This window comes from Myotis daubentonii, chromosome 6 (genome assembly GCF_963259705.1).
Source record: "Myotis daubentonii chromosome 6, mMyoDau2.1, whole genome shotgun sequence".
Classification (NCBI taxonomy): Eukaryota; Metazoa; Chordata; class Mammalia; order Chiroptera; family Vespertilionidae; genus Myotis; species Myotis daubentonii.
In genome coordinates, this window is record NC_081845.1 from 1,195,390 (window position 1) to 1,220,836 (window position 25,447).

Genomic DNA, 25,447 nt, shown 5'->3' on the forward strand with positions numbered 1-25,447 from the left:
CTCAGCTGGTTGGCTTCCTGAACTGGGTCGGTGGTGGGTGCCGGGCGTTTGAAGCCAGAAGAGCCGGAGCTGTGGCTCTCCAGGGGGCGACGTGGCTCCTCAGGACATCTGCAATCTCTGGTTGTCACAGCGCAGGGGCTGCTCCTGGCATCTCGCGGAAGAAGCCAGCCATGCTGGTCGATGGCCTTGGGTGCAGACAGCCCCACCGCCACCCAGCGCGCGAGCGAAGGCAGAGCTCAGACCAGGAACCGGGAATGGGTGAAGGGGTCGTTTCAAGAGAAAGATGAAGCAGGAGTTGTGCTGTGATGGATGTCGTACAGGATTTACTTCTTTTTTTAATTGAGATATAATTGGCATTACCTTGTATTCGTTTCAGGTGTGCAACCTAATGATACCTGTATATACTGTGCAGTTTACCCTTAAACAACATGGGGTTAGGGTGCCAACCCCCACACAGTCAAAAATTTGTGTGTAACTTCTGACTCCCCCAAAACTTAACTACTAACAGCCTGTTAGTCTTAAATAGCCTTAAACCAGTGATTCCCAAAGTGGGCGCTACCGCCCGCTGGTGGGCGCTGCAGCGATGGGGGGGCGGCGATGGTCACAGGTGTATTTGTTTTAACTTTTTTTATATTACCTTTCTATTCTGAGTTCAACAGTTTCATAATTTCAAACTTCAATGTTTCTAATTTACACCTTTCTTTACTATATTTTACGAAAAAGGTAGAAACATTAATACATATATCTTTCTGTTTAATTGCTATTAAAATTTTAAAAAAATTAATTTCCAGGGGGCGCTGAGTAATATTTTTTCTGGAAAGGGGGCGGTAGGCCAAATAAGTTTGGGAACCACTGCCTTAAATCATTAACACATACTGTTGTATGTTACATGTCTTATACGCTGCATTCTTACCATAAAGCTACAGAAAAGGACATGTTGAAGTCACGAGGAAGAGGAAATGCAGGCACAGTGTTTACTGGAAACCCTGCAGGTAGGAAGGGTCGGGGTGTGCGGTGCAGGAGGAGCAGCGGCCCCGGCAGAACTGCAGTGACCTCACGTTCCGCAGGGCCCGGGGGACTGGCTGGGAACACGCATGCCCTGCCGTTCTCAGCCCTCGTGCCCCGGCCTCGCCATCCGCCACCCGGGCCCTCAGCTCTCGTCCTGCTGCTGGTCCAGCAGGACGCAGCCTCTTCTCGTCCCGCGACCCACTCTTCACGTGTCCCCTGCCCGAGCGAGGCTGTATGAACACACAGGTGCACAGGTTCACGCGGTGCCGAGCCCAGGGACCACCCACGGCACAGGCTTCCCAAGATGAGGACGGCATTGCACCTGTGAGACAGCCGCGGCGAGCTGGTCAGGACAAGGTGAGCCTCACCTGGATCAGGTCCAGGTAGATGATCCCGAGGTCTAATTAGCCCCCAGGCCAAGGGCAGGGGAAATGACTGGAATGACTGGGTGTGTTTGAAGAAGGAGCACTTAGCATTTAGACTAAGTAGAGTCCCCTCTTTAATCTGTGGCCCATTAAATGCTTGGAAAGAGATGAAGGGGAGACGCAAAGATATATGCAAACGAGAAAGCCCTTTCATCCTGAATTTGTTCATAAATGTCAGTGTGAACTCTGATGTGTCTCCCTTAAACCAAACCAAACCAACGAAACGCGTTTCCTGCCTTTGAAAGGCCCAGCAGCGGCGGCTCCCCGTGGCCACAGACACAGGACTGGTCTCTAAGCACGAACGTCCCAGCAGGACCCAGGCTCCCGTAACAGTGAGGCAGGAGGAGCGGCGGGGGTAGCAGTGCCGGCAGGGACGCGGGCGCTGCTGGTGGGGTCTGGGCTTGTGGTCCACGCAGGAAGGCCGGCTCAGGCCGGGATGAGCCGCGGGGGCCTGGTCAGCGGGAACTGACGGAGCTGCCCGCCTCCACTGGCCGGCGCTTAAGGAAATGTGTCCAGTTTCAGGGACACGCAGGGCCGGCTGGACCGTCTGTCCCGTGGGCTTTGGAAGCCGAGCCTTTGGCCCCCACTGCGTGGCTCCCCCGGCTCCGTGATGAGCCGGCAGCTCCTGGCGACTCCTCCTGGGGGCCCTTGGCCTGGGCTTGTGCCTGAGCCGCGCATGGCTCCGGAGGGGGGGTGCTCTCCTGGGCGCGTGGTGGGGTCCCGCTGGCTGGCCAGGCTCCCAGGCGTCCTGGGCGGGTGGTGGGAGCTGCAGAGGGTCCCAGCCTCGGAGGGGGCCTTGCGGGATGGACACGGGGCAGTCGGCACAGCCTTATTGTTGAGGAAATGCAGGTACAGTGTTTACTGGAAACCCTGCAGGTAGGAAGGGTCGGGGTGTGCGGTGCAGGAGGAGCAGCGGCCCCGGCAGAACTGCAGTGACCTCACGTTCCGCAGGGCCCGGGGGACTGGCTGGGAACACGCATGCCCTGACGTTCTCAGCCCTCGTGCCCCGGCCTCGCCATCTGCCACCCGGGCCCTCGGCTCTCGTCCTGCTGCTGGTCCCTGTGTCTCCCTACCTGTGGGGACAAGACAGATCCCTCCCCGATGCTGTGGCTTCCACACCCACCTCGGGTGCAGCCCCTGCTCCCAGCCCAGCCCAGTGCCTCTGGCCTGCGGACGGTGTGCCCATCTGCGGGGGGAGATATGGAGTGTTCGTTTCCGCTGCCTTCCTGTTGTTGGGAACGACGAAGAGCCACTGGACTGTGTGTTCTTGGAAGAAGGATCCGGACCTCTCGTCCAACATCCACCAAACACCCAGCACCGGCTTTGGGAGGCGCCTATTGAGACCGCATCGAGCACCGCCCTCCCCTCCCTCCGCCTGGGTGGCTCCCTCTGGAGGAGGAGGAAGCGCACAGCACGGGGAGACCCGCTGAGGCCGGCTTCCTGCTCCTGTTTGGTGGCTGATGCTGTGACCCAGGGGGCTTTGCTGGTGCCAGCCTGAGCTAGTCAGGCTGAGCCAGGGCGACCCTAGGGGTGCGGTCTCAGCACCGGGGCCCCTCCCCGCCCAGGCCGGCATCCCTCTCTGCCGGGAGCCGGTCCATGCTTGCTGTTTCAAGGGACCTGGCATATATGGCATACTGTTCTTAATATGTTTGCTCACCTTCTTGGCACTATGTGTTTTAACCAAGGTCTCTGAGAAAGGTTGTTTTCCCCAGGTAGGGATTTTCCCCTGAAGTTAGGGAGGGAATAAAACCCCTCAACTAAGTGCCAGGCGGGTAATTAATCCCTTTAACTACGAACAATCATGCTTAAACTACATAATCTTTTCTCCCTGGAATGGAGATAAGAAACGCCCTAACCTTTGTAATAGAGATTGATAGGATTAAATCAACTGGTATAAATACAGTTGTAACAAGACAGAAACACACAGAACTTAGAACAGAATCAAGAAGACAGAATCTACACGGAGCCTAGAGACAGAAGAACTTTGCTGGAGAGAGCATGCCGGAGGATCCTGGAGAGGGACTGGCCTCGGAGCCTAGAGACAGAGCCTAGCGGGAGAACATGGCAAGGGATCCTGGACTGAACCTGACTATAGAACATGGCAAGAGAACCTGACTAGAACCTGGTGACTGAACCTGGCTGGAGATCTGAAGCAGAACCTCTCTGGAGATCCAGACCAGAACTTGGCTGGAGATCTGGGCTAGAGATCCTGGCTAGGCTGCTGATCAACTGAACGCTGTCTCCGTGTCCTTCCTTCTTCGCCGACTCCGTCCACACCTTTGGGGACCCCTGGACCCGCTGGGGCTGGACCCCGGCACCTCTCCTCTCAGGGGAGTCCCAGGGCTCAGGCTGCCTCCGCTGGTGGAAGCCGGTGGCTGGGGGCTGGAAATACACAGACATTTTTAATGGAAGCAAAATGGGGCAAAGGCGTCACGGCCATCCGGGATTGAGCTCAGGTGAGGCAGGGCGGGCGCTGTGCCCCAGTCATAGCAACTACAGCAGCCTGGAGGCAGGGGGGCGGCCTGGCCATGGGGGGCTTGCCAGGAGCCCAGGCTGCCAGCTTCACCCCTGGGCAGGAGGAGCGTCTCTGGACCAGCTGGTTCTGCAAACACCACGAGGGCTGGCACCTGGCAGCTCTCAGAGTCTCCTGAGCATAATTTCGAACTCAAACCCCCGGAGTACTTAACCACGCCCAGCCCGGTGAGCCTGGCGCGCGTGGGGGTGAGCCTGGCCAAGGGCAGGAGAAATGACTGGAATGACTGGCTGTGTTTGAAGAAGGAGCAGTGGTGGCAGGCGGGGACCTCTTCCCGGGGCAGCCTGTGTCGGAGCTGACCCCGCAGCTGCGGGCAGCTTTGGCGGAGGCGGTGGTTCAGCGGGCGCAGTGCTGGGAATCGACCACCTGTGTGAGCTGGCAGCGCGCCTGCTGTTGAGCGCAGTGGAGTGGGCGTGCCCCGCACCCTTCTTCCCTGACCTGCCCGTCACCAACCAGGTGGGGCGAGCTGTTTGTGCTGAAGGCCGCGCAGGCCGAGCTGCCCCTGCACACAGCACGCTGCACCCATGGCCACGGACTGAGCCGTGGCCTTCATGGATCCGGTGCGCACCTCCCAGGAGCAGGTGGACAAGCTGGGCCGCCTGCAGGTGGACTCGCAGAATATGGCTGCCTCCAGGCCATGGCGCTGTTCACACCTGATGCCTGTGGCGGTCAGATCCAGCGCACGTGGGGAGCCGCCAGGAGAAGGCACAGGGGGCCCTCACTGAGGACTGCGGGCCCAGTCCCGTCCCAAGCCCAGCGCTTCGGGCGCCTGCTGCTGTGGCTCCCGCCCTGCGTGCCGCCCCTGCCTCCCTCACCTCCCAGCTGTTCTTCATGCGCCAGGTGGACAAGGCATCCATGGAGACGCTGGTTCGAGACATGCCGCTGTCTGGAAGTCCCTCCCACTGGCCCTGTGGCTCAGGCCGGTGACGGGATAGGACCCGGGGCGCCATGGCCGGGTCTGCAGACCTCAACGGATGTGGCTGCTCGAGCCTCAGGGGGGATTCCCAGACTGAGGACTCCAGCCTCTCTCCTCAGACTCCTATTTTTTAAAGACTGTGAAATGTTTGTCTTTTCTGTTTTTTAAATGATCATGAAACCAACAAGTGACTGATTGTCCCGGCTCCGGCCCTGTCCTCCACAGAACCTCCTGGCCAAGATGGGGAGGACTGAGGTTCTAATCCCGGGACAGTCTTGTCCCTCAGCGCCCCAGGCATGAACTCCTGGGATGGTGGGGTTGGTTCCCTACCGTGATGGGCAGAGGCCTGGTGTCGACCGGAGGGGCAGCCGTAGCCAGGAAGGAGTTGCGTGCACCCGGTGGCTTCTTCTGGACACGTGACCCGCGTTGGCCACTACATCGTGAATGAATCAAGGCCAATAATAAAGGCATTTCCTACCTGGAAAACAAACAACAAACACTGCCAGACCTTCTGCACGTGAACTTTCAAGGACCTTTAAAATAAATTGCATCCAATTCAAAACGTCTTGACACCTCTCACCTCGGCCAGGCATTTGCTCTGCTCCCTAGATGCGTTTGCCGTGATCCAAATAATACAAAGCGAGGGTCAAGTTCGAATCAACTCTCCCCTTAAACACAGACTCTGACTTTGGACCCAGCTGTGGCTTCCCACTGAAGGACCATCAAACCCAGCAGTTGTTAGAGCACCTGCGAGAGTAGCTGTTGGTCACCTCTGAAGCCTCAGGCAGCTTTCATCCGAAGAGGAGAAACTTCTCCTTGTCCGAGTGTCATGTTCTGATACACGAGCTGCCTTTATAAATGCTCCCCCTGATCGCAAACAGCGTCGTTCTTGTTTGAGATAGAATTGCTCTAGTTTACGACCGTTGGTTCATTTTTAAAAGTTTTTTTGTTAACGGGCTTTTCTCCCCTTCTGCTCTACTTCTACTAACTACCACTAACTACCACTAACTACTACTTCCACTGAATGTGAGACAGGCCTCACCCATCATGTTGAGTCTACCCTAGGTCAAAAACTTGGTTTCATTGTTTCATGTAATTGCATGTTTGAACAAACCATTTACTAAAGTGTTAGAAGAACAAATAACTCAGATGAGCCTTATCCCTTCAGTTTTGATGGTGATCAAAATAGCTCGGAAAGAAATTACTGTTTCAGTGGTTCTTAATCTTCTTTGGATCACAGGAGAATCAGATTGAAGCCGCAGAGGATCTTCCGAGAAAAATGCATATTCCTTCCTAATTTTGTGTGTGTAAGTTTTGGATTATTGGGCTCTGACTTTTGGATCATGCATAATGGACCCTACATACTAATTAATCACAAAAAAATGTTTTGCATCGCAAACCTCAGTAGTCATCATACACCCTGGCCTCGGCCCGCGCGTCTGTGTGTTGTGCTTTGGGTTGTGCGATGCTCTGATTTGAGGACTGCTTTATCAATGTGCCTTTGTAACTTGAGAAAGGATCCCTTTTTGTATCGTCATATGCACGCCTCCAATTCCACATCCATCAACGCACACGTTTGGTTTGGTTTAAGGGAGACACATCGGAGTTCACACTGACATTTACAAATAAATTCAGGATGAAAGGGCTTTCTCATTTGGTCTCATTTGCATATATCTTGGCGTCTCCCCTTCATCTCTTCTCAAGCACTTAATGGGCCACAGATTAAAGAGGGGACGCTACTTAGTCTAAATGCTATGTGCGCCTTCTTCAAAGGAGCGGGGGTGAGCCCGCCGGCCGGCCGGGCTGGCGTGTGGCCACCTCCTGCTCTGCTGCGCCCGGGGCTCCAGGCTCAGCCTGCACGTGGCTCCAGGAGCCCTGGTCCAGGGGGAGAGGGTGCGCCCAGAGGCCTCGGTCCGGTGCTGTGGCCTTGAGCTGGTCCCCGGGACCAGGACTGCCAGAGGCCAGAGGGGCAGTAAGCCTTCTTGTTCCGCTGTTTCTGTTCTTTCTTTCTGTAGAAAATGTATGATCACTCCTGAGATTTGCAATGCAAATTTAGCACAAGGGTTTGACCTCGTTTTTCCTGTTCCCTGGCTTCTGTAACGTTGGGTTTTGTGTCTTTCTGTGAGCCGGAGGCCTCCCAGCTGCATTCACCTCCTTCCTCCTTTGCTGTTCCGTTTAGCCTCCCACTGACAACACGTGTGATGGCTGTGATGGCGAACAAGTGGGACCTGAGGCGTCCTCTTGGCCTCAGATACGCCCGACAGTTCTCTCCCTTTGCTTTCAGTCCCTGTGTCAGGAGGTGGCGTCCTCGGAGTTCAGTTGTGTCTCGTAGTTACGTGGAACGCGCACACTGCTCAAGTGAACCCACAGAACAGCGGCTCCCCAAGGCTTCCGGCTTCCGTCCCCGCCCCTGATTAGTTCCCTCCGTCGGGAACCACAGTCCCAGCTCCTGAGGCCGTGGGAAGACCACGCCCACCTCCTGCGGGGCAGCCAGTGGCCTCCTCGTGGTTCGGTGGGCACACAGGGCGGCCTGGTTCTGGTTTGCAGTGTGGGGGCCTCAGAGGGGAGAGTCGGAGGCGGGTGGGGCACCTGTGAGTGGGGCTGCCAGCTCCCAGCCCGCCAGGGCCTGCCCATGAGCCTGGCCTGGCGGGTCCTGCTTCCGCAGGGCTGCTGGCTGGGTCATCGCCGTGGGCATCCCCAGGTGAGACAGGCAGCCGCGGCGGCCACACGACCTCAGCAGGCCCAGCAGCCTCCGCTGCATCCGCCGGGCAGCCACCACCCAGGGCGCGGGAGGAGGGTCCCTCTCAGGGCAGGCGAGGCCGGGCAGGGCTGGGGGGAAGCTCAGGACTTTGCCAGGAGGTTCTGGTTGTCCTTCCATCTGAAAAGCTCCCAGAGGCCCGGGCCGGGGAAGCCAGGCAGCATGTCCACGGCGCCGTCGGTCTGGGGAGCAGGTGGCGAGGAGGGCCAGGCGCCAAGGAAGAGGAACCGAGGCCGGAGGGGCAGGAACTGGGGGAGCCCAGCTGCACCCGCAGGGGCCTTGTCCTCCAGCTGCGGGGGAGGAGGAAGTTTCTGTGGTGGAAGGAGTGGAGGTTTTTGTAAGTTGACTCGTCAGCGCTTCTGTGAAGGGGGTTGTTGTGACTGACGGGTTGGAGCGCGAGATTCCCTTTGCAGAGCCTCCCACGTGACGCGGGGCCCCTCTGCCCGGCTCACGCAGGGTCTCTCTGGGGTGGGAGGGTCTGGAGGTGCCGGCCTCTGCAGGTGCTCGGCCCCGGCACTTGTGGTGACATCAGCTGCTCACACCATCACCAGCGAAGTGTCTAGATTCACCATCACGAGAAACACAGGCAGAGGCACCCACTAAGGCAGCAGGCACCCCACTTCCCGACAGACAGCCACTACCCTGATGGGCACCCTAGCCTTGCAACAGACACCCCAGCATTGCGACATGCACCCCAGTACCGTGTAAGGCAACCGCTGCCGTGACGGGTCCCCACGATCGCGACAGGTGCCCTGCTATCATGAAGGCGCCCCCAGTATCATGACAAAGCACCCCTATCTCAGCAGGCACCCCGCTACGGCAGCAGACACGCCCTGTCGACAGAGGCATCAATTACCACGAGCAGCTACCTGGCCGGGCACTGGCTGGAGAGCAGCCGCAGGCCATCGGCTCGGCGTTTCTGTGACGGTGAGCACAGCAGTGAGGACTGCACTGTGGACCTGATGGAAACAGCCTATGTTTTTCTGTTGGTTTGTCCCTTGGATTCCACATGTGGGTGGGTCCTGTGGGGTCCCCCCCCCTCTCTATCTCTCTTTCCCCCGCTGATTTCGCTTGGTGGAGTCTCCAGGTCCCTCCACGCTGTTGGGGGGGGGGGGGGTCCCTTCCTTTTTACAGCCGAGGGCTGCAGCAGTGTTCCATTATGTAAACGTACCCAATCGGTTTCTTAACCCAATATTTATTTGTTTGCTATATTTACACAGAGCAAAGAGTTTGTAAGAAAAAGCACAAAAAAAGAGTCTCCCTAAAATCTGGAGCAGGGGAAGCAGAGGCAGGGGAGGCCGGGAACCCCCACCCAGCGCCCCTGGCAGGTGGGCCAGCCTGTAGGAGCTGCTGCAGGGGTGGGAGCTCCTGCCCTCCGTGCTGCCCTCAGGCGCCCAGCACACTCTGGGCAGACGGCCCTGTTGTTAGCAGGGTCTTTACTGAGACCTTAATGTCGCTCCCAATAACTGTGACCTTTGGTTCATGATCTGCCTTAACGTGCCTAACCCCAAAGTGCACACTCAGCGGGGCCTGACTAGGCCTGGAACCTGGGGAACCAGGTGGTCGGTTTTCGTGCTGAAGGCCTGGGGTGCGATGCTCACTGAGAAGCCCTCTCATGGAGACGGGAGGGGGAGGAGGGGGTGGCATCAGCTTGGCGGGGCGCTGGGAGCCAGCACACAGCACAGGGACTTGAACCTCACGACGGGCAGGGTTCAGTGGGCACCCTGCTCCCTGGGTCTGTCCCTCCCTGGCATCCCAGGCATCAGAAACGCAGCGCCGGGCTAGCAGTCAGGAAGTCAGGCCTGGCCCCCGCCTGCCCGTCCTTGTGAAGATCGGTGAAGCCCTTGGTGACGGTCTCCTCGCCTGTAAACCTGGGTTGGTCGTGCCCGGCCTCTCACTGCGCGGGCTGGGCGGGCTCAAGTGGGAGCTCACACGAGCTGCTGCGGGGTCCGGGCTCTCAGCGTGACTACCAGGGAACCGCCCGCCTCTGCTGCTCTGACTCTCCGGCCTCTAGGTTTCCTCGCAGCAGGCAGTCACCACCCCTTGTTTATGCATGGTAAAGGGGTTTATACATGTACAAAACCCTTTAAAAACGCAAAATATTTGTAAACTGCCCGGTTGCCTGTTAATGCGAGAGTCAGCCGTTCTGTGTAATGCAGCGCGCTCTACAGGACGGCCGCTGGGCTAGGACTAATCCTCAGGTGCCCACTTACTGTTTAGAGGTAAGTTTTGCAAAGTAAAGTCTTTTCTAATATGTGGGAGTGCACAGTGGTGTCTGCCGGTGTGTGCACGTGTGTGCGTACGTGAGGGTGAGCTCATTTTTTTCTTTTCCTTTTCTGAAGCCTTTTATGATGGGGTCAGAAGTGGGTCAGGAATAGGCTTTTGGGTAAAAATTTGGATTTGAGTCCTTGGTCTTGAGTCTAAAATTTGTCACCAGAGAGTGAGGGTAAGAGAGTCCTTTATTTGCCAGCTCAGAGGAGCTGTGGGGCCTGATTTCGTCTCACTCTCTAGTCCCAACTATAAGCCATGAGAGCGCGTGGCGTTCCTGCTGTACAGATGAGGAAACCCGGCTGAGAGAGGCCAGCTCGCTTCCCAGGTTACCCAGGTAGGAGCAGGGGAATCTAAATTCACACCCCGTCCCCCGGCTGGGCACCCTGGGCCCTCCAAGGGGACAGCCTGACCCAGAGCCCCCCGCGGCCCCCGGGCCTCTGGCAGGACAGGGCTGTGCCTTTGGAGACGCCAGTGAATGTGGCCTCGGACCCAGTTAGCAGGCACCCTGCCTGGGCTCTCAGGGTCCTGACCCCAAGGGCCTGGACCTGCCTCCTGGAGCACGGTGCGGATCTGCAGGAACCACAGGTCCCCGCACGCGGACCCTGGCTCCCCGGCTGGCTGTGCTGTTTACTAGTTTGCATCTGACGAATTCCCCGGCAGCTGCTGCTCGCCCACACGCCGCTTGGCCAGGAATCTGTGCTTCCCCTGGTTCCTGTTACTCTGCACCCCCGCCCCCCAGGCACAGGGCACCCTCCCCCCAGCACCCATGCTGTCTGCCTCGACCCCTCCCCCCAGGTCTCACTGCTGCCTCCTCGCTTACGCTAGCCATTACTCTTCCCAGTTGTTTGCTGTCATTCCCCGCATGCCCCCCACGTTTGCCCGGTGGCTCCCGTGCCCCACTTGGAGCAGGAGACTATTTTCCACTCCACTGATGCCGGGCGGGGCCCCAGAATTCACGCGGAAGCAGACATCACCCCCAAGTGCTCAGGGGTGGGGTGAGGCGGAGGAGGGGGGTGGCATCAGCTCTGGCGGGCGCTGGGAGCCAGCACACAGCACTGGGCCTTGAACCTCAAGACAGGCAGAGTTCAGTGGGCCGTCTCTCCCGCCTCCCCCCTCCCCCCAGCGATGTCATTTTGGGGGAAAGGAAAGTGCCACGACCTTTTAATGAGTTTCGGTGAGCCGGGTGGCCAGGCTGGAAGGAGAGCCTCTCGCAGGAGACCAGAGAGGAGGGACCCCGGGGCCGGGGGCGTGTCCTCGGGGCTGGGGGCGTGTCCTCAGGGCCGGGGGCGTGTCCTCAGGGCTGGGGGCGTGTCTGCCAGCCGGGCGCCCGGTAGGCGGCAGGGCGTGCCCGCCGTGGGGCGGGTCCGGAGCTGGTCGCCGGGGGCGGAAACGATCAGACCCGGTGGCAGCGGCGGCCGGGACAGCCGGGCAGCGGCGCGGGATCGCGGGTGCGGCGGGCAGGCTCCGGGCGGCGGGCGCGGGCGGGGGACGGGAGCTGGGCGGCGGGAGTCCCTCGCGGGCGGGCTGACGGAGCTGCTTAAGGAAATGTGTCCAGTTTCAGGGACCTGCGCCGTCGGCCCGCGGGTTTGGAAGCCGAGCCTCTGGCCCCCGCTGCGCGGCTCCACGGGTCGCCATGAAGCCGGCCGCGCCTGGCCGCGCCCTCCTGTGCGCCCTGGGCCTGGCCTTCTGCCTGAGCTGCGCGCGCGGGCTCCGGAGCAGGTGGGTGCTCCCCTGGGCGCGCGCGTGGGGTCCCAGCCTGGGGGGGGGGGCCGCGCGGGTGGACAAGGTGGGGGTCCCTGCGCAGCCTCCGTGTAGACTCCAGCCGCGGTGGGAGAGGGGTCCCCCCCCCAGGCTCCGTCCCGGCGGAGAGTCGATGGGCACCGGGCGGCGTCCTAGGGGACCGTCGCTTGACGGCACAGGAAGCCTGCAGCCGGCGCCAGACTTGAACTTTTCCTCTATTATCTGGGTGACGATCGCACTAATCGAGGGTGTCGCCCGGTGCAGGAGGCGCTGGAGAAGCTGGGTTCAGCTTGTTAGAGTTTCAGTGAAATATGGCTGTTTGGCGGTACAGGGTGAGGGGTAACATGATAGCTCAGGCTCCCCGGAAAGCGTACGCTCTGAAGGGCTCCGGCCATTAGTTTTTGCCACCAGGTTAAGAGGGTCGCTGAGAGGCCGGCGTGGGGTTGAGGGTCGTCGTGGGCTCTGCTCGCCTGTGAAGTAGAAATTCACCTGCCCGACAGTGGGTGCGGTGCGAGGGGAGGCGTTACTGGGGGGAACGGGTAGACCCTGCCTGGCCAAGGGCACCAGCCAATGCAGCTAAAGAAGGAGGCGCAGTATGTGCATATGTCCGCCCCCCCCCCAAGTCACACACCTGCTTCACGGACACCCGCCCTGCCCTAGGCCCGGGCGGGACACAGAGGCGGTGCAGCCCCTCAGGGCACACAGCTCAGGGCTGGCCCACCTGGTCCCACCTGGCGAGGGCGCAGTGACCGGCCCCCTCTGCTCAGGGGCCGGAGCTGCTCCACGCCCCACGGCTGGGTGTAGGTGGGCATCGTCTCAGTGCTCTGCGGCTTCCGGTTTACGGGAGCGCCCATGGCTGGTCTGGTCGCCCACCGGCAGCCTCCGTTTCCACCTGTGGGATGAGGCTCCGCATCCCGGGAAAGAGGCTCTTCTCCCGCCGGCTGCCCACACTGCCTGTTGTCTGTCCTGCTGCTCACGCTGCCTGTTGTCTGTCCTGCTGCTCACACTGCCAGCACCGGCTTTTCCTTTATGCCGAGCTCTGGTCTCATCATCTCAGATCTAAGACCAGGTTTCATGTCGTCCGAGTTCTGTGTTACTCAGCGTACTCCTTACCCAGGAGCGCGACTGTGGGGGGACCAGTTCTGTTTCCCCATGAACCCCAATCTCCATCTGAGTACTTTCACCTGCGACCGGCTGTCTGTCTGTCTGCTGAGCCTGACAAAGAGGTTGAGCTTCCTGCTGCCAGCCCCCCACCCCTCTGAGCCGGGGTCTGAAGGGGCGCCCTCTGCTCCCACGTCACCCCCTCTGCCGGGAGCAGGGAGGCCTCTCCCTGAATGGGGGGAGGTCAGAGGTATCCGGCGGCTTCAGCGAATTTGTGCTGAGGGTTTCACCGTGGGATGAGGGCGATGGGTCTGTTTCCAGCCCCTGAGCCCTTAGGACAGAGGCGCCTGGTGGGTGTTCCCTGGCTGCAGGCCTTCCTGGCTGCCTGACCCCAATTCAACCCTTCCCTGCCCATCCACTCCCTGCCCACCTGCTCCCTGCCCTGCCCACCCACTCCCTGCCCTGCCCACCCGCTCCCTGCCCTGCCCATCCACTCCCCACCCTGCCCACCCACTCCCCACCCTGCCCACCCACTCCCTGCCCTGCCCACACGCTCCCTGCCCTGCCCATCCACTCCCCACCCTGCCCATCCACTCCCTGCCCTGCCCACCTGCTCCCTTCCCTGCCCATCCACTCCCTGCCCTGCTGTGCCCATCCGCTGCTTGGTGATATTCTTCACTGCTTTGCAGCTACATGACACTGTGAATGTGCTTTCCATACTTGGCCCCTGTCTCCCTCACGGCCATGTGCATCTCAGGAGGGTGGGCTCATCCCTGTCCCACCATAGTGCCTGGGGACTCTGTCCCCCACTCAGGGCAGGAACCCCGTCCCACAGAAATGCCTGGCCTGTAGCAGGTATTCACTGTACCTTGAACGAATGAGGGCTCGGATGGATGGCTAGATAGATGGACTGATGGACACATGGGTGAGTGGGTGGATGGATGGGTGGACAGATGGATGGATGGGTGGACAGATGGGTGGATGGATGGACAGGTGGATGGACGGGCTAATTTTTCAGTAACTGGAAAGCTCTAGGGGCGTGGTTCCTTGTCTCCGCAGTGGCAGCCACGAGTGGAAGAAGCTGATCATGGTCCACCACTGGCCTGCGACCGTGTGCAAGGTGAGTGTCTGCCTCCGCGGCCCTCTGACAGGGACGCCCCTAAGAAGTCTCGCTTGTTTCCTCTCTGGGCCTGGGGCTGCTGCTCCGCGTGGCTGTGCCTTCCCGTCCTGGCAGCCGCTCCCTCCAGGAGGGCCCTGCGGCAGGTGCCTGGGCTGTGACAGCGCCGCCGCTGGGGGCTCGGACGGGGGCTTTAGTCCTCTGGGTTCCGGAGGCTGGATTCCCAAAGGGACGGGCAGGAGGCAGCGGATCGATGATTCTCTCTCATCATTGATGTGTCTCTCCCTCTCAGTTCCTCTCTGAAATCAATAAAAATGTTTTGTAAGCAAATGTCTCCCAGAACACGGCAGTCCCTGTCTCCTTGGCCTGCTCTTGTCGCCTATGGGTTGGTCTTTCTGTCTGTGCCTCTGACTTGTCCTGGGCCCTGTGCCCTTAAGTGTCACCACAGAGGAGCCCTGCCTCAGTGGGGGGGCGGGTGGTGTCTTTCTCACTGGACGGGGTCCTATCTGAGATGGGGTCTTGTCTGAGCCGGGGTCCCTGCCTAAGATGGGGGGCTGTCTGAGCTGGGGCCCGCCTCCGCCTGCCCCTGCAGGCCCTGTCGCCACCCCCCACCCCCGTGGGCGGTTTGTAAAGGGAAGTAAATTGCCCGACCTGGGGTGTTTCATCCTCCCGCTGAGCTCTCCCTAATTTTACTGATGATGTTTCTGAAATGTTCGCTCAAGAATCTCAGCCAGAAGAGGCCTTTTCCTGGAGTTCCTGGGGGGCAGCTGGCAGCGGAGTGGCTGGTCAGCTCATGCGACCTGCGGAGCTTCCGGCTCTGGTTTCCTGCCAGCATGCGGTTACCACGGGTAACCAGGCCTCTTTCCGCTTCCTCGCAGGCTGGTTTTTCTGTTGACAAAGGAAAATGAAATGTCACGTGTTATCTCACCACATTATACCCGGGACCGTAAAGGTGTCTACCAGTGGGCGCCCCTGTGCGCAGCTGCTGGGCGTGCTGGTCTCGCTTTACAACGGTTGTCTCTTCCCGCAGAGCAGCCTCTGCTGGGGTGGGGGTGGGGTGGGGAGGGGGCGGCCAGTCTGGTTGGCGTCTGGTTCTGGCTCCTGGGCAGCAGGGTTTGTGTCTGGAAGGAGTGGTGTGGGCTGAGCTGCTTGGGTAGCGCTGGAGGCTTTCCCTCGGGGCGGGGGCCAGGCCCGCTGGCGGGTGATGTGTCCCACAAACGCTGCCTCACCTGATCCCACCTGGTCCCACCTGGTCCCACCTGGTCCCCACCTGATCCCCACCTGGTCCCACCTGGTCCCACCTAATCCCACCTGCTCCCCACCTGGTCCCACCTGGTCCCCACCTGGTCCCACCTGGTCCCACCTGGTCCCCACCTGCTCCCCACCTGGTCCCCACCTGCTCCCCACCTGGTCCCACCTGGTCCCCACCTGGTCCCACCTGGTCAACTCGAACATCTGCTTTTTATTTGTGTTTCATTTGATAGTGACAATGTATTTCTTGGTGGCTGTTTATCTTATCAAATCTCCGTGTTAGCTAAACTGTGTGGAGGCCCCTGAGCTCCGTAGCTCTGTGACTCTCTCTCTCATCATATACTCCTGCTCTCACCTGGGCATTCTTCTGGCTCCAGATTTTCGATAGTCCCTGGCTCACGGGTGTGTTTGGACTTGGTGCCTGAACAGACGTGAGGCTAATGGGGCGTCACCCGCCTCCGGTCCTCAGCCGTTTGTCTGCGCTTATACGATAGAATCATTCATCGGCAAATAGGAGTGTTTCCATCGGCTTGACCTACTTTGCGAGCACATAAAAGGAGATAAAATGATGTTTTAATTCTGTCATGTAGACTGCGGGCTGGTCCACTCATTGCAGAGATGACACCCAGCCCGTGTAGTTTCCTCACGAGTGTACTGTGGGGTGAACTGACTGCAAGTTCGCAGGGGGCTTATTTTGCGTTAGCCCTGCCATTGATTCGTGTCGAAAGAGAGGAAGGGTGCTGAGTCTGTGAAGTCAGCGATGAGCCAACTGTTCTCTCTCTCTTGCCTAGAGAGCGGAAGACGGCTGCAGGGACCCCCCGGACTACTGGACGATCCACGGACTGTGGTGAGTACTCGCTGCGGGAACCACACAGGCCAGCGGCCGCCCCCCAGAGACGAGCGCGTCTGGTTCTGAGAGTTACACTTGAGATGTTGTGGGGAGTTCATTCTACGAGACCCCGTGGTTCAGTCCGTAGACCAGCTCCTCGTTGGAAAGCACTAACATGACCCAATCCTGCTGTGTCGTTCTGTTTTGATAGAATAGTAATAGTCTAGGCCAGTGGTTGGCAAACTCATTAGTCAACAGAGCCAAATATCAACAGTACAACGATTGAAATTTCTTTTGGGAGCCACATTTTTTAAACTTAAACTATATAGGTAGGTACATTGTTATTAACTTAATTAGGGTCCTCCTAAGGCTTAGGAAGAGCCACACTCAAGGGGCCAAAGAGCCGCATGTGGCTTGCGAGCCGCAGTTTGCCGACCACGGGTCTAGGCCAAACATGCACTTAGGGACTCTGAGTGTATGTTAGGGTCCTCATTTGGGGGCAGTAGGATAATATGAATATAAATTCTATCCAAGATCTATGTTAGCGACACCTCACAGCCGCCCAGACTGATTTCCTGGTTCTGCCGGCATTTTGTGTAGCTCGTTCTCTTGCTGTTGTGCACGGATTTGTGCTGCAATTTGCACACACGGCCCCGCTGCTCAGCGGAGAGGAGGCCCTTCGGTTTTGCTGTGCTCGTGTCCCTCGTGTCCCTCGGCATGGGGTCAGCAGAAGGCAGCTTCAAGGGGGCCCGGGGCCGGCCTGTAGTCCGCCTTCCCCGGGGCCCCTGGCTCTCCGGGTTCTCACCTGGGAGCGGGCGGTCAGCGCAGGCCCAGGTCCGGGCAGCTGGGCGGCTGGAAACACGGCCGGGTCTGGGGAGCGGGCTGGCCACCTCGCGGCCTGAGCTGCCAGTGGACGCAGAGGTGACGGTGAGGACAGAATTGCCGCCGAGGAGGAGGGCGTGGGCTCGATGCTGGGCAAGGTCATCCCAGCACCTGGGCTCCTAACCTCACCTCCTCTTAAAGGGACAGGCCTCCCGCTGGAAACCCCTCCCGGGGAGCTGGCTCCACGCCCTGCGGGTGCCTTAGGCTTCCCCTGCTGTGTGTGCGAGGCTGGCCTTGCCCCAAAGCCCTGTCCTGGAAGCTGAGGCTGTGCTGACAGGCATGGCCTGCGGCTCCCAGGCAGACCCCCCTGCCCCCCATGTCCTCCGCGCCTGAGGAAGGGTTTCCTCGGTTCTTCAGAGCCCATCCCAGACTAACCTCTCCTTTCTATTCTCTTCTTTCAAGGGCTGACAGAGCGGACTCGTGTAATCGGTCGTGGCCCTTTAAGTTGGACGAGATTAAGGTACCTACGCTGGCTTCTGTCCCAGGGTGTCCCCTGGGCCGCGTCTTTTCTTCCCAAGGGCGTCCTTGGGCAGTGAGGGTCCTGCACGCCTTTGCCAGGCCGGACGCTGGCACCTCAGCGCCATGCAATCCCGCACATCCCCCAGGACACCCTCGCCTCCTCGGCCCAACCCGAGGCGAAATGAGCCCAGAATTTAGCCCCCTACACCCCCCCAACCACTCCCCCACCCCCACCCTCGCCAGGGGCCCGAGGACCAGCTCCTCTCCGCGCCTGGACCCAAGTTCTTTCTTTACTGCTCGCAGGACCTCATGCAGGACATGAAGATGTACTGGCCTGACCTGCTCCACTCGTCTCCCAACAGCACCTTTTTGTGGTGAGTTCCGCGCCGTCTCCAGCCCCAGGCGCGTGCACATTCTGGGGAACCGCGTGGCCAAGCGCGGACCCCTGATCCACGGAGAGGTGTGACAGCCTCCCCTTCTGGCTCCTCCCTCTGGCCATGGGTGGAAGATGAGGCGAGTGGAATTTCCTTTAGAGGCTTGTTTTTTTAATTTTATTTATTATTATTATTATTTTATTGCTTAGAGGCTTGTTTTTCATGGGTATTGCATTCATGACTTTGTTTTGAGAATGTTCTCTGTCGGGGTTTAGATAACTTGCGCATCGTAGGAGCCGTCGCTCCAAGTCAGACAGGAGAGCGTGGCTCTGGGAGGAGTGCTGCTGCCTGGAGGCGGGGAGGGGGGGGGGGGGCAGAGGTGCGTGGGCCACCTTGGGGAGGAGAGAGGGCGGTTCGCTGCGGCTCTGCCCTCGGGATGCGCCGTCAAACACTTCACTTTAGCAAGAGCTGAGCCAACGAGAACAATGCTGTTTCACCAAAGTAGTTCCTAAAATCATCGCCTTTGAAGGAGACATGAACGTTCTTTTTACTGATATTTTTAGTAACTGAGGATAATCCTGTATTTTCTCCTTCTCACTCCCGTGTGTCCCCTTATAATTCAGAGTGCGACTGATCAGAATTTGTCCAACACGGTTGATTTAACCTGAAAGATTTCAGGAAAAGATTAAGATGTAAAGAAGAGCTTCTGAACACGAAATGGGAGGAGAGTGGTGTCTGCGGCCTGGTCACTGATGTCCTGGGGGAGGTTTCACTCGGGCCGTGGCAGGAGGGCGGGTTAGGGCCCTCGGATCCTGGGCCTGTGGGCTGAAATCTCCCTTCAACACAAAGGAGATGCGCCCGGGAAACCGGGGCGTGAGAGCTCAGGTTTGTCGTTGGCGTCTGTGCAGCCTGCCTTCCAGACGATGGTTTCGCATGGACAATGGCCGGAAGGAACCAGGAAAACAGTGAAAAAGCGTTCACCTCCCACTTCAGGGAGGGCAGGGGGCGTAACTAAGTAACGGAGTGTGACACTTCCAGGTGTTACAATGTTTCCATGTGAGGCCTGAGTAACACAGTGTTTGCGCCAGTTGTTACAATGTTCAGCGATGGCCACATGCTTGCCACGGGGCTTAAAATAAATCAACAAAGCAGGTCTGGGGGGGCGGGGGGCTGGGCCTGGAAGGTGTAATCCAAACAGCGCAGGCCGTGCATGCGCCTCGTTGGTGCTCGATAACGGCAGTGAGGTCCCCCTTCAGGTGGGGTCGCGCAATCATGCACCCCATGTCTTCGTGTTCTGAATGACAGAATGGTTATCGCACGCTAATGAGGGCGTGTGCTCTCCAGAGCGCCTCAGCGCAGAGGTGGAGATGCGGCTGTGGCGCCGTGGCCGCTGTCCCCTCATAGCCGCACGTGGCTCACGGTGGTCAGGTCGCCTTTGGGGTGGGAGATTGTAGGGACGTCCCGGCCTCGGCCCCGCGTTGCCGTCAGCAGGAAGCGGCTGCGTGAGAACTGTTTTGTTTAGTTTCTCTGAGGGGCCCTGGGTTCTTGTCAGGAAAGACCCAGCGAGGGCCAGGCCCGTGGGCGTTACAGGCTCGCTGGGGGACGGGGTAGCTGGGGGATGGGCTCGTTGGGGGACGGGGTAGCTGGGGGACGGGGTAGCTGGGGACGGGCTTGCTGGGGGACGGGGTAGCTGGGGGACGGGCTCGCTGGGGGACGGGGTAGCTGGGGCCGGGCTCGCTGGGGGATGGGGTAGCCGGGGGACAGGCTCGCCGGGGGACGGGCTCAGCGTGGTCCCTGAGGCGGCCCAGCCGGTCACTTGGAATTGGACGTTCCTCACTGAACCAAGCTTGTCAGTGACCGATGAGGGGTGACCAGCATGTGAGTGGAGTGAGTGTTTCCGCTCGCGTTCCCCTCGATGCCTGCGTGTGTCCTGCAGCCTCCGTCGGTGGAGTTAACCCTGCTCCACGCATCAGTTGTCGTTGAGTCTTCGCCCTGAGCTGGGACCTCTCAGCTCGCCCCCCCCCCCGTCCCCCCCGGAGCAGGTCCTGGGGTGACTGTTCCCGTTCACACAGAAACCAGCCACCTGCAGCTCAGGTGCAGCTCCCGTTGGGGGAGGAGGCTCCGTTTCCGTCCCCCAGAGCGTCCGAAGTTCCCGAGTAATCGACTCTGGAGACCTTTCTAGAAGGGACTTAGTGACTCGGCCATGTGTGTCTCCCCGTGGTGGCAGGTGAACCCCGGCTCCGGGTGGATTTTGGGGTGAACTGGTGCACATCCAGGCGGATTTCTGAGGTGCGGGGAGTGTGCGCTCTAGGAAGCTCCTGGGAATGTTGCCTGTGGAGACCTCGTGGTTGACGAGTTGCTGGCACAGCTGAGGGCCTGGGGCCCGTCTGTTTTCACGCTGCCGATGGCTCACGTGGAGGTGGGGGCCAGTGGTCTGCGACTGACGGGGGACGGGTGGCTGCGCCACCGCAGGGCCTGACCGGGAAGCCAGGGTGGGCTCGAGAGTGGGCTCGGGCTTCCTGGCTGGTGCCCTGTAGCGCGTGCCCAGCCGGCCCCTCCGAGCCTCAGTTTCCCCACTTGTAAACCAGCCTGGGGAGCTGTGAGAATGGAGACTCCATCTGCCCTACACTGTAGAGAATGCCCAGTAACCGTTCTCCTGAATACCAGCTGCTGTGCAATGGCAGACATCGGGCTGGGCGGTTGGGTTCCGCGGACATGGACGCCCTAACCGTGAGCCGAGCCGGGGACAGGCCTCGGCGTCTCACAGTGACCCACCTTGCCGGCCAGGCACCCGGAACTGACCGCACTGCTGGGGCGGGAGGGGTGCCCGGCCAGGCTGCGGGTGCTGTTGGGGCGGGAGGGGTGCCCGGCCAGGCTGCGGGTGCTGTTGGGGCGGGAGGGGTGCCCGGCCAGGCTGCGGGTGCTGTTGGGGCGGGAGGGGTGCCCGGCCAGGCTGCGGGTGCTGTCGGGGAGGGAGGGGTGCCGGGGCTGGCGAGGGGCAGCGCCTTCCTGCTCAGCCCCCGGTGCTCATGGGAGGAGGGCGGGGCCGGAGGCCACGCGTGTTCACGGGGTGGCGCTCTAGGCGTGGGTGGGGTGAGGCCAGCGCCTGGGCTGCCATGGGGCGCCCTGTGCCGGGGGAGGACTCGGGAGCCTCGGGGGGGCCCTGGCCCCTGACGTCCAGCAGAGCCTGTGCCTCCAGGAAGCACGAGTGGGCGAAGCACGGGACCTGCGCGGCCCAGCTGGACGCCCTCGGCTCCGAGCGGAAGTACTTCGGGAAGGCCCTGGACCTGTACCGGGCGCTCGCCCTCAACAGGTGGGCCGCCGGCCGCAGCCTCCCTCTGCCCGACTGGGGGTGACGGCCCGCCCCGGGTGCGCCCCAGCCGCTGGCCCGGAGCCCCTGGGTGGCAGCTGCCCCTGCAGGGCCGGGCGCCCGGTGAGCGGCGGTTCTGAGACGTCCTCCGCTCCTGCAGGCCTTCCCGGGCCCCTGGGTCACGGCCACGCGGTGTGGACATGGGCCGCCTCTCGGGGCGCAGACACCCTGGGTGGGGGGTGCTGGGTGGGGGGCTCTGGGTGGGGGGGCGCTGGGTGGGGGGGCGCTGGGTGGGGAGGTGCTGGGTGTGGGGGGCGCTGGGTGGGGAGGTGCTGGGTGTGGGGGGTGCTGGGTGTGGGGGGCTCTGGGTGGGGGGGCGCTGGGTGGGGAGGTGCTGGGTGTGGGGGGCTGGCCGTCCTCAGAGGCTCGCTGCCCGAGGTCCGGGGAAAGCGGGGCCTCTAGGAGCATCTTACTTGGCCGGGAAGTGATGTTGGAAAGAACGAGAAAGGAGGACGGACCTTGGCTGAGCAGCCCTTTTCCTTCCTCCCGGCCAGCATGCTCCAGAAGCTGGGCGTCCTGCCGTCCGGGGGCAATTACTACCAGGTGAGTGACTCCAGCTTCTTCCCGCTGCATCGCACTCACGGTGCCCAGCACATGCCCTCCGGCCCGGGCGCTGCAGGGGCTCAGAGGGGCCCCGCGACCTCCCTTCCTGCCCGTGTGTGCTGAAGCGGCAGTGACGTGCGTTTGTGGCGCTCCTCCTCCTCCTCCTCCTCCTCCTCCTCCTCCTCCTCCTCCTCCAGGCGGCAGGCCGTGAGGGGCCACGGGTCCCGGCCACGGGTCAGGTGCTTCACCACCAGGCACTTCCTGCTTCTGCCCGGCCCCAGGCTCTGGTGCAGAGGGGGCGAGAGGATGAGCGGGAGGTGGAGGTCTGGCGGCCAGAGGCCACATCCTGTCCTGGGGGGCGGGGCGCCCGGTGTCCCTGTCCCCCCCGGTGCCCCTGTCCCCCCGGTGTCCCCGTCCCCCCCGGTGTCCCTGTCCCCCTCCCCGGTGTCCCTGTCCCCCCCGGTGTCCCTGTCCCCCTCCCCGGTGTCCCTGACCCCCCCGGTGTCCCTGTCCCCCCCAGTGTCCCTGTCCCCCCCCGGTGTCCCTGTCCCCCCCACGGTGTCCCTGTCCCCCTCCCCGGTGTCCCTGTCCCCTCCCCGGTGTCCCTGTCCCCCTCCCCGGTGTCCCTGTCCCCCCCGGTGTCCCTGTCCCCCTCCCCGGTGTCCCTGTCCCCCCCGGTGTCCCTGTCCCCCCCGGTGTCCCTGTCCCCCCTGGTGTCCCTGTCCCCCCCCGGTGTCCCTGTCCCCCCCCAGTGTCCCTGTCCCCCTCCCCGGTGTCCCTGTCCCCCCCGGTGTCCCTGTCCCCCCGGTGTCCCTGTCCCCCCCCGGTGTCCCTGTCCCCCCGGTGTCCCTGTCCCCCCCCGGTGTCCCTGTCCCCCCCCCCCCCGGTGTCCCTGTCCCCCCCCAGTGTCCCTGTCCCCCTCCCCGGTGTCCCTGTCCCCCCGGTGTCCCTGTCCCCCCCCGGTGTCCCTGTCCCCCCCCCCCCGGTGTCCCTGTCCCCCCCCGGTGTCCCTGTCCCCCTCCCCGGTGTCCCTGTCCCCCTCCCCGGTGTCCCTGTCCCCCCGGTGTCCCTGTCCCCCCCCGGTGTCCCTGTCCCCCCCCCCCCCGGTGTCCCTGTCCCCCCCCGGTGTCCCTGTCCCCCCCCAGTGTCCCTGTCCCCCTCCCCGGTGTCCCTGTCCCCCCCGGTGTCCCTGTCCCCCCCCGGTGTCCCTGTCCCCCCCCCCCCGGTGTCCCTGTCCCCCCCCGGTGTCCCTGTCCCCCTCCCCGGTGTCCCTGTCCCCCTCCCCGGTGTCCCTGTCCCCCCGGTGTCCCTGTCCCCCCCCGGTGTCCCTGTCCCCCCCCCCCCCGGTGTCCCTGTCCCCCCCCGGTGTCCCTGTCCCCCCCCAGTGTCCCTGTCCCCCTCCCCGGTGTCCCTGTCCCCCCCGGTGTCCCTGTCCCCCCCCAGTGTCCCTGTCCCCCTCCCCGGTGTCCCTGTCCCCCCCGGTGTCCCTGTCCCCCCCCGGTGTCCCTGTCCCCCCCCAGTGTCCCTGTCCCCCTCCCCGGTGTCCCTGTCCCCCCCCGGTGTCCCTGTCCCCCCCCAGTGTCCCTGTCCCCCTCCCCGGTGTCCCTGTCCCCCCCGGTGTCCCTGTCCCCCTCCCCGGTGTCCCTGACCCCCCCGGTGTCCCTGTCCCCCCCAGTGTCCCTGTCCCCCCCCGGTGTCCCTGTCCCCCCCCGGTGTCCCTGTCCCCCCGGTGTCCCTGTCCCCCCGGTGTCCCTGTCCCCCTCCCCGGTGTCCCTGTCCCCCCCGGTGTCCCTGTCCCCCCGGTGTCCCTGTCCCCCCCCGGTGTCCCTGTCCCCCCGGTGTCCCTGTCCCCCCGGTGTCCCTGTCCCCCCCCGGTGTCCCTGCCCCCCCCCCGTGTCCCTGTCCTGTCTGCCGCGATCAGCCAGGCCTCCAGGGCAGCTGGGGGTGCGAGGGTGGGAACAGCGTCATGGCCACGTGGACGGCGGCTGGGTTCTCCGTGGGAGTTCCATTTCTGTGCCCGTTATGTCCTCTCAGGTGTCAGACATCAAAGACGCCCTCACCAGCCTGTACGGAGTCGCGCCCAAGATCCAGTGTCTCCCGCCCGAGCAGGTCAGGGCTCTGGCTGCTTCTGTGCCGAGTGCCGGGTCCACGCTGCTGGTGGCTGTGCTCACCGCGGAGTTCCCCGGGTGCTGCTTGTGTGTGTGTGTGGGGGGGCGTGCACGTGTGTGTGCACACGTGTGGTGCAGGCATGTGCTGTGTAGGGTGCACATGGTGCATGGTGTGTGTGTGTGTGTGTGTGTGTGTGTGTAAATCACCTTGTTCTTTGGCTCCAGGCCCTGGGACAGGGTGTTCGTCCCTTACTACCCAGGATGCACCTGTCCCGGGAGGGCTGAGGGGGGACGTGCCTCTGAGCAGGAAGTGTTCACTGCGATCCCGGCGGCCACCGGTCCAGCTCACACACGAGCTGTGGGCTTTGTCCGCGGAGCAGGACCCGCCCTGCCCAGGCAGCGTGGGAGGACGGGGTGCCCAGGGTCTGGGCTGGGAGGCCGTCGGTCAGCTCTAGGTCTGCCCAGGGTGACCAGCTCCGGCCACCACGTAGGACCATGCGGGTCCCGGTCCGAGGGCTCCAGCGTCTCCCTCTCGTGCGCAGGGCGAGGAGGTGCAGCTGCTGGGGCAGATCGAGCTGTGCTTCACCAGGGACCTGCAGCTGCGGGGCTGTGCGGAGCCCGGGGAGCCGGCGGGCGGGGCGGGGGGCGCCGGCCTCGCCCAGGACCTGGAGGTGTGCAAGGACGGCCCCGTCTTCTACCCGCCACCCCCCTAGCCCGGCCCGAGGCCGCGTCTGGGCCGGTGGTGGTCTGAGTGCTGAGAGGACCCACAGGCCCTGCTGTCCAAGGCAGCGGAACCGCGTGGCTTCCGTGGCCACCGCGCTGGCTCAGCCTGTTCTGTTTCGCTTTTTATCCGCGGGTGGGAGTGGGTCCCGTGTCCCTGAATAAAGCGCGTTTTCTCTTTCTCCTCCCCTGTGTGTCTCTTCGCATCTTCAGAAGCCGGGCGACACCTTGGCGTCGGGGCCGGTGGGCGGGACTGAGGACTCACGTGGTCCCCCCCACCCCCCCCACCCCACCCCACCCCCGCTGCCTCCTCGGCCGGATCCTCTCGGCTCCTGCTCTCAAGCTGGGGTGTCGCCACCTCCTGCCTCGGGGTGGACAGTGCTCGGTCCCCGAGGCCAGAGGTGACCACACGTCCCTGCAGCATCCCCTCGGCGGCCTGCACAGGCACGGGCTCAGGCCCGAGGGCGCTGGGCGAGGCTCTGTGGGCTGCCCGCCTCTCTCCCTCCCAGAGGGACCTGGGTGTGTTCCCGGCGCCAGGCAGCTCCCGCGGGCACGGCGCTGCCCTGCTCACTAACCCGAAGGGCAGGCACACAGGTCCCTCCTTCCTGCCAGAGGCCTGGGCCGCCACAGGTCATAGGTCAGTCCTTGGAAACATGGTCCCATGTGGGCCGGCCTTAGGGACCCTCGGCCAGGCACCTGCAGAGGAGACAAGGTGCACGGGATTGTGGGAGGAGGCCCTCTTCTCTCCCGGGCCACCCCACGGGGTCCAGGGGGGCTGCAGGGCGCACGGGATTGTGGGAAGAGGACCTCTTCTCTCCCAGGCCACCCCACAGGGTCCAGGGGGGCTGCAGGGCGCACGGGATTGTGGGAAGAGGACCTCTTCTCTCCCAGGCCACCCCACGGGGTCCAGGGGGGCTGCAGGGCGCACGGGATTGTGGGAGGAGGCCCTCTTCTCTCCCAGGCCACCCCACATGGTCCAGGGTGGCTGCAGGGCGCCCGGGATTGTGGGAGGAGGCCCTCTTCTCTCCCAGGCCACCCCACA

At 62.1% G+C, this 25,447-nt stretch overlaps 1 protein-coding gene and 1 pseudogene across 1 annotated transcript; both read left to right on the forward strand.

Moving 5' to 3' along the window:
* Nucleotides 1–3,849: 3,849 nt before the first annotated feature.
* LOC132236641 (nuclear receptor subfamily 2 group F member 6-like) lies at nt 3,850–5,457 on the forward strand (annotated as a pseudogene).
* A 5,766-nt stretch (nt 5,458–11,223) lies between these two features.
* Nucleotides 11,224–24,589, forward strand: RNASET2 (ribonuclease T2). Its single transcript, XM_059699862.1, has 10 exons — nt 11,224–11,359; nt 11,467–11,630; nt 13,812–13,872; nt 15,912–15,967; nt 17,234–17,291; nt 17,594–17,664; nt 20,864–20,977; nt 21,529–21,577; nt 23,612–23,686; nt 24,228–24,589. Exons 2-10 carry the CDS (start codon nt 11,545–11,547, stop codon nt 24,396–24,398), a joined length of 741 nt encoding a protein of 246 aa, XP_059555845.1. The 5' UTR covers nt 11,224–11,359; nt 11,467–11,544; the 3' UTR covers nt 24,399–24,589.
* Nucleotides 24,590–25,447: the final 858 nt, after the last annotated feature.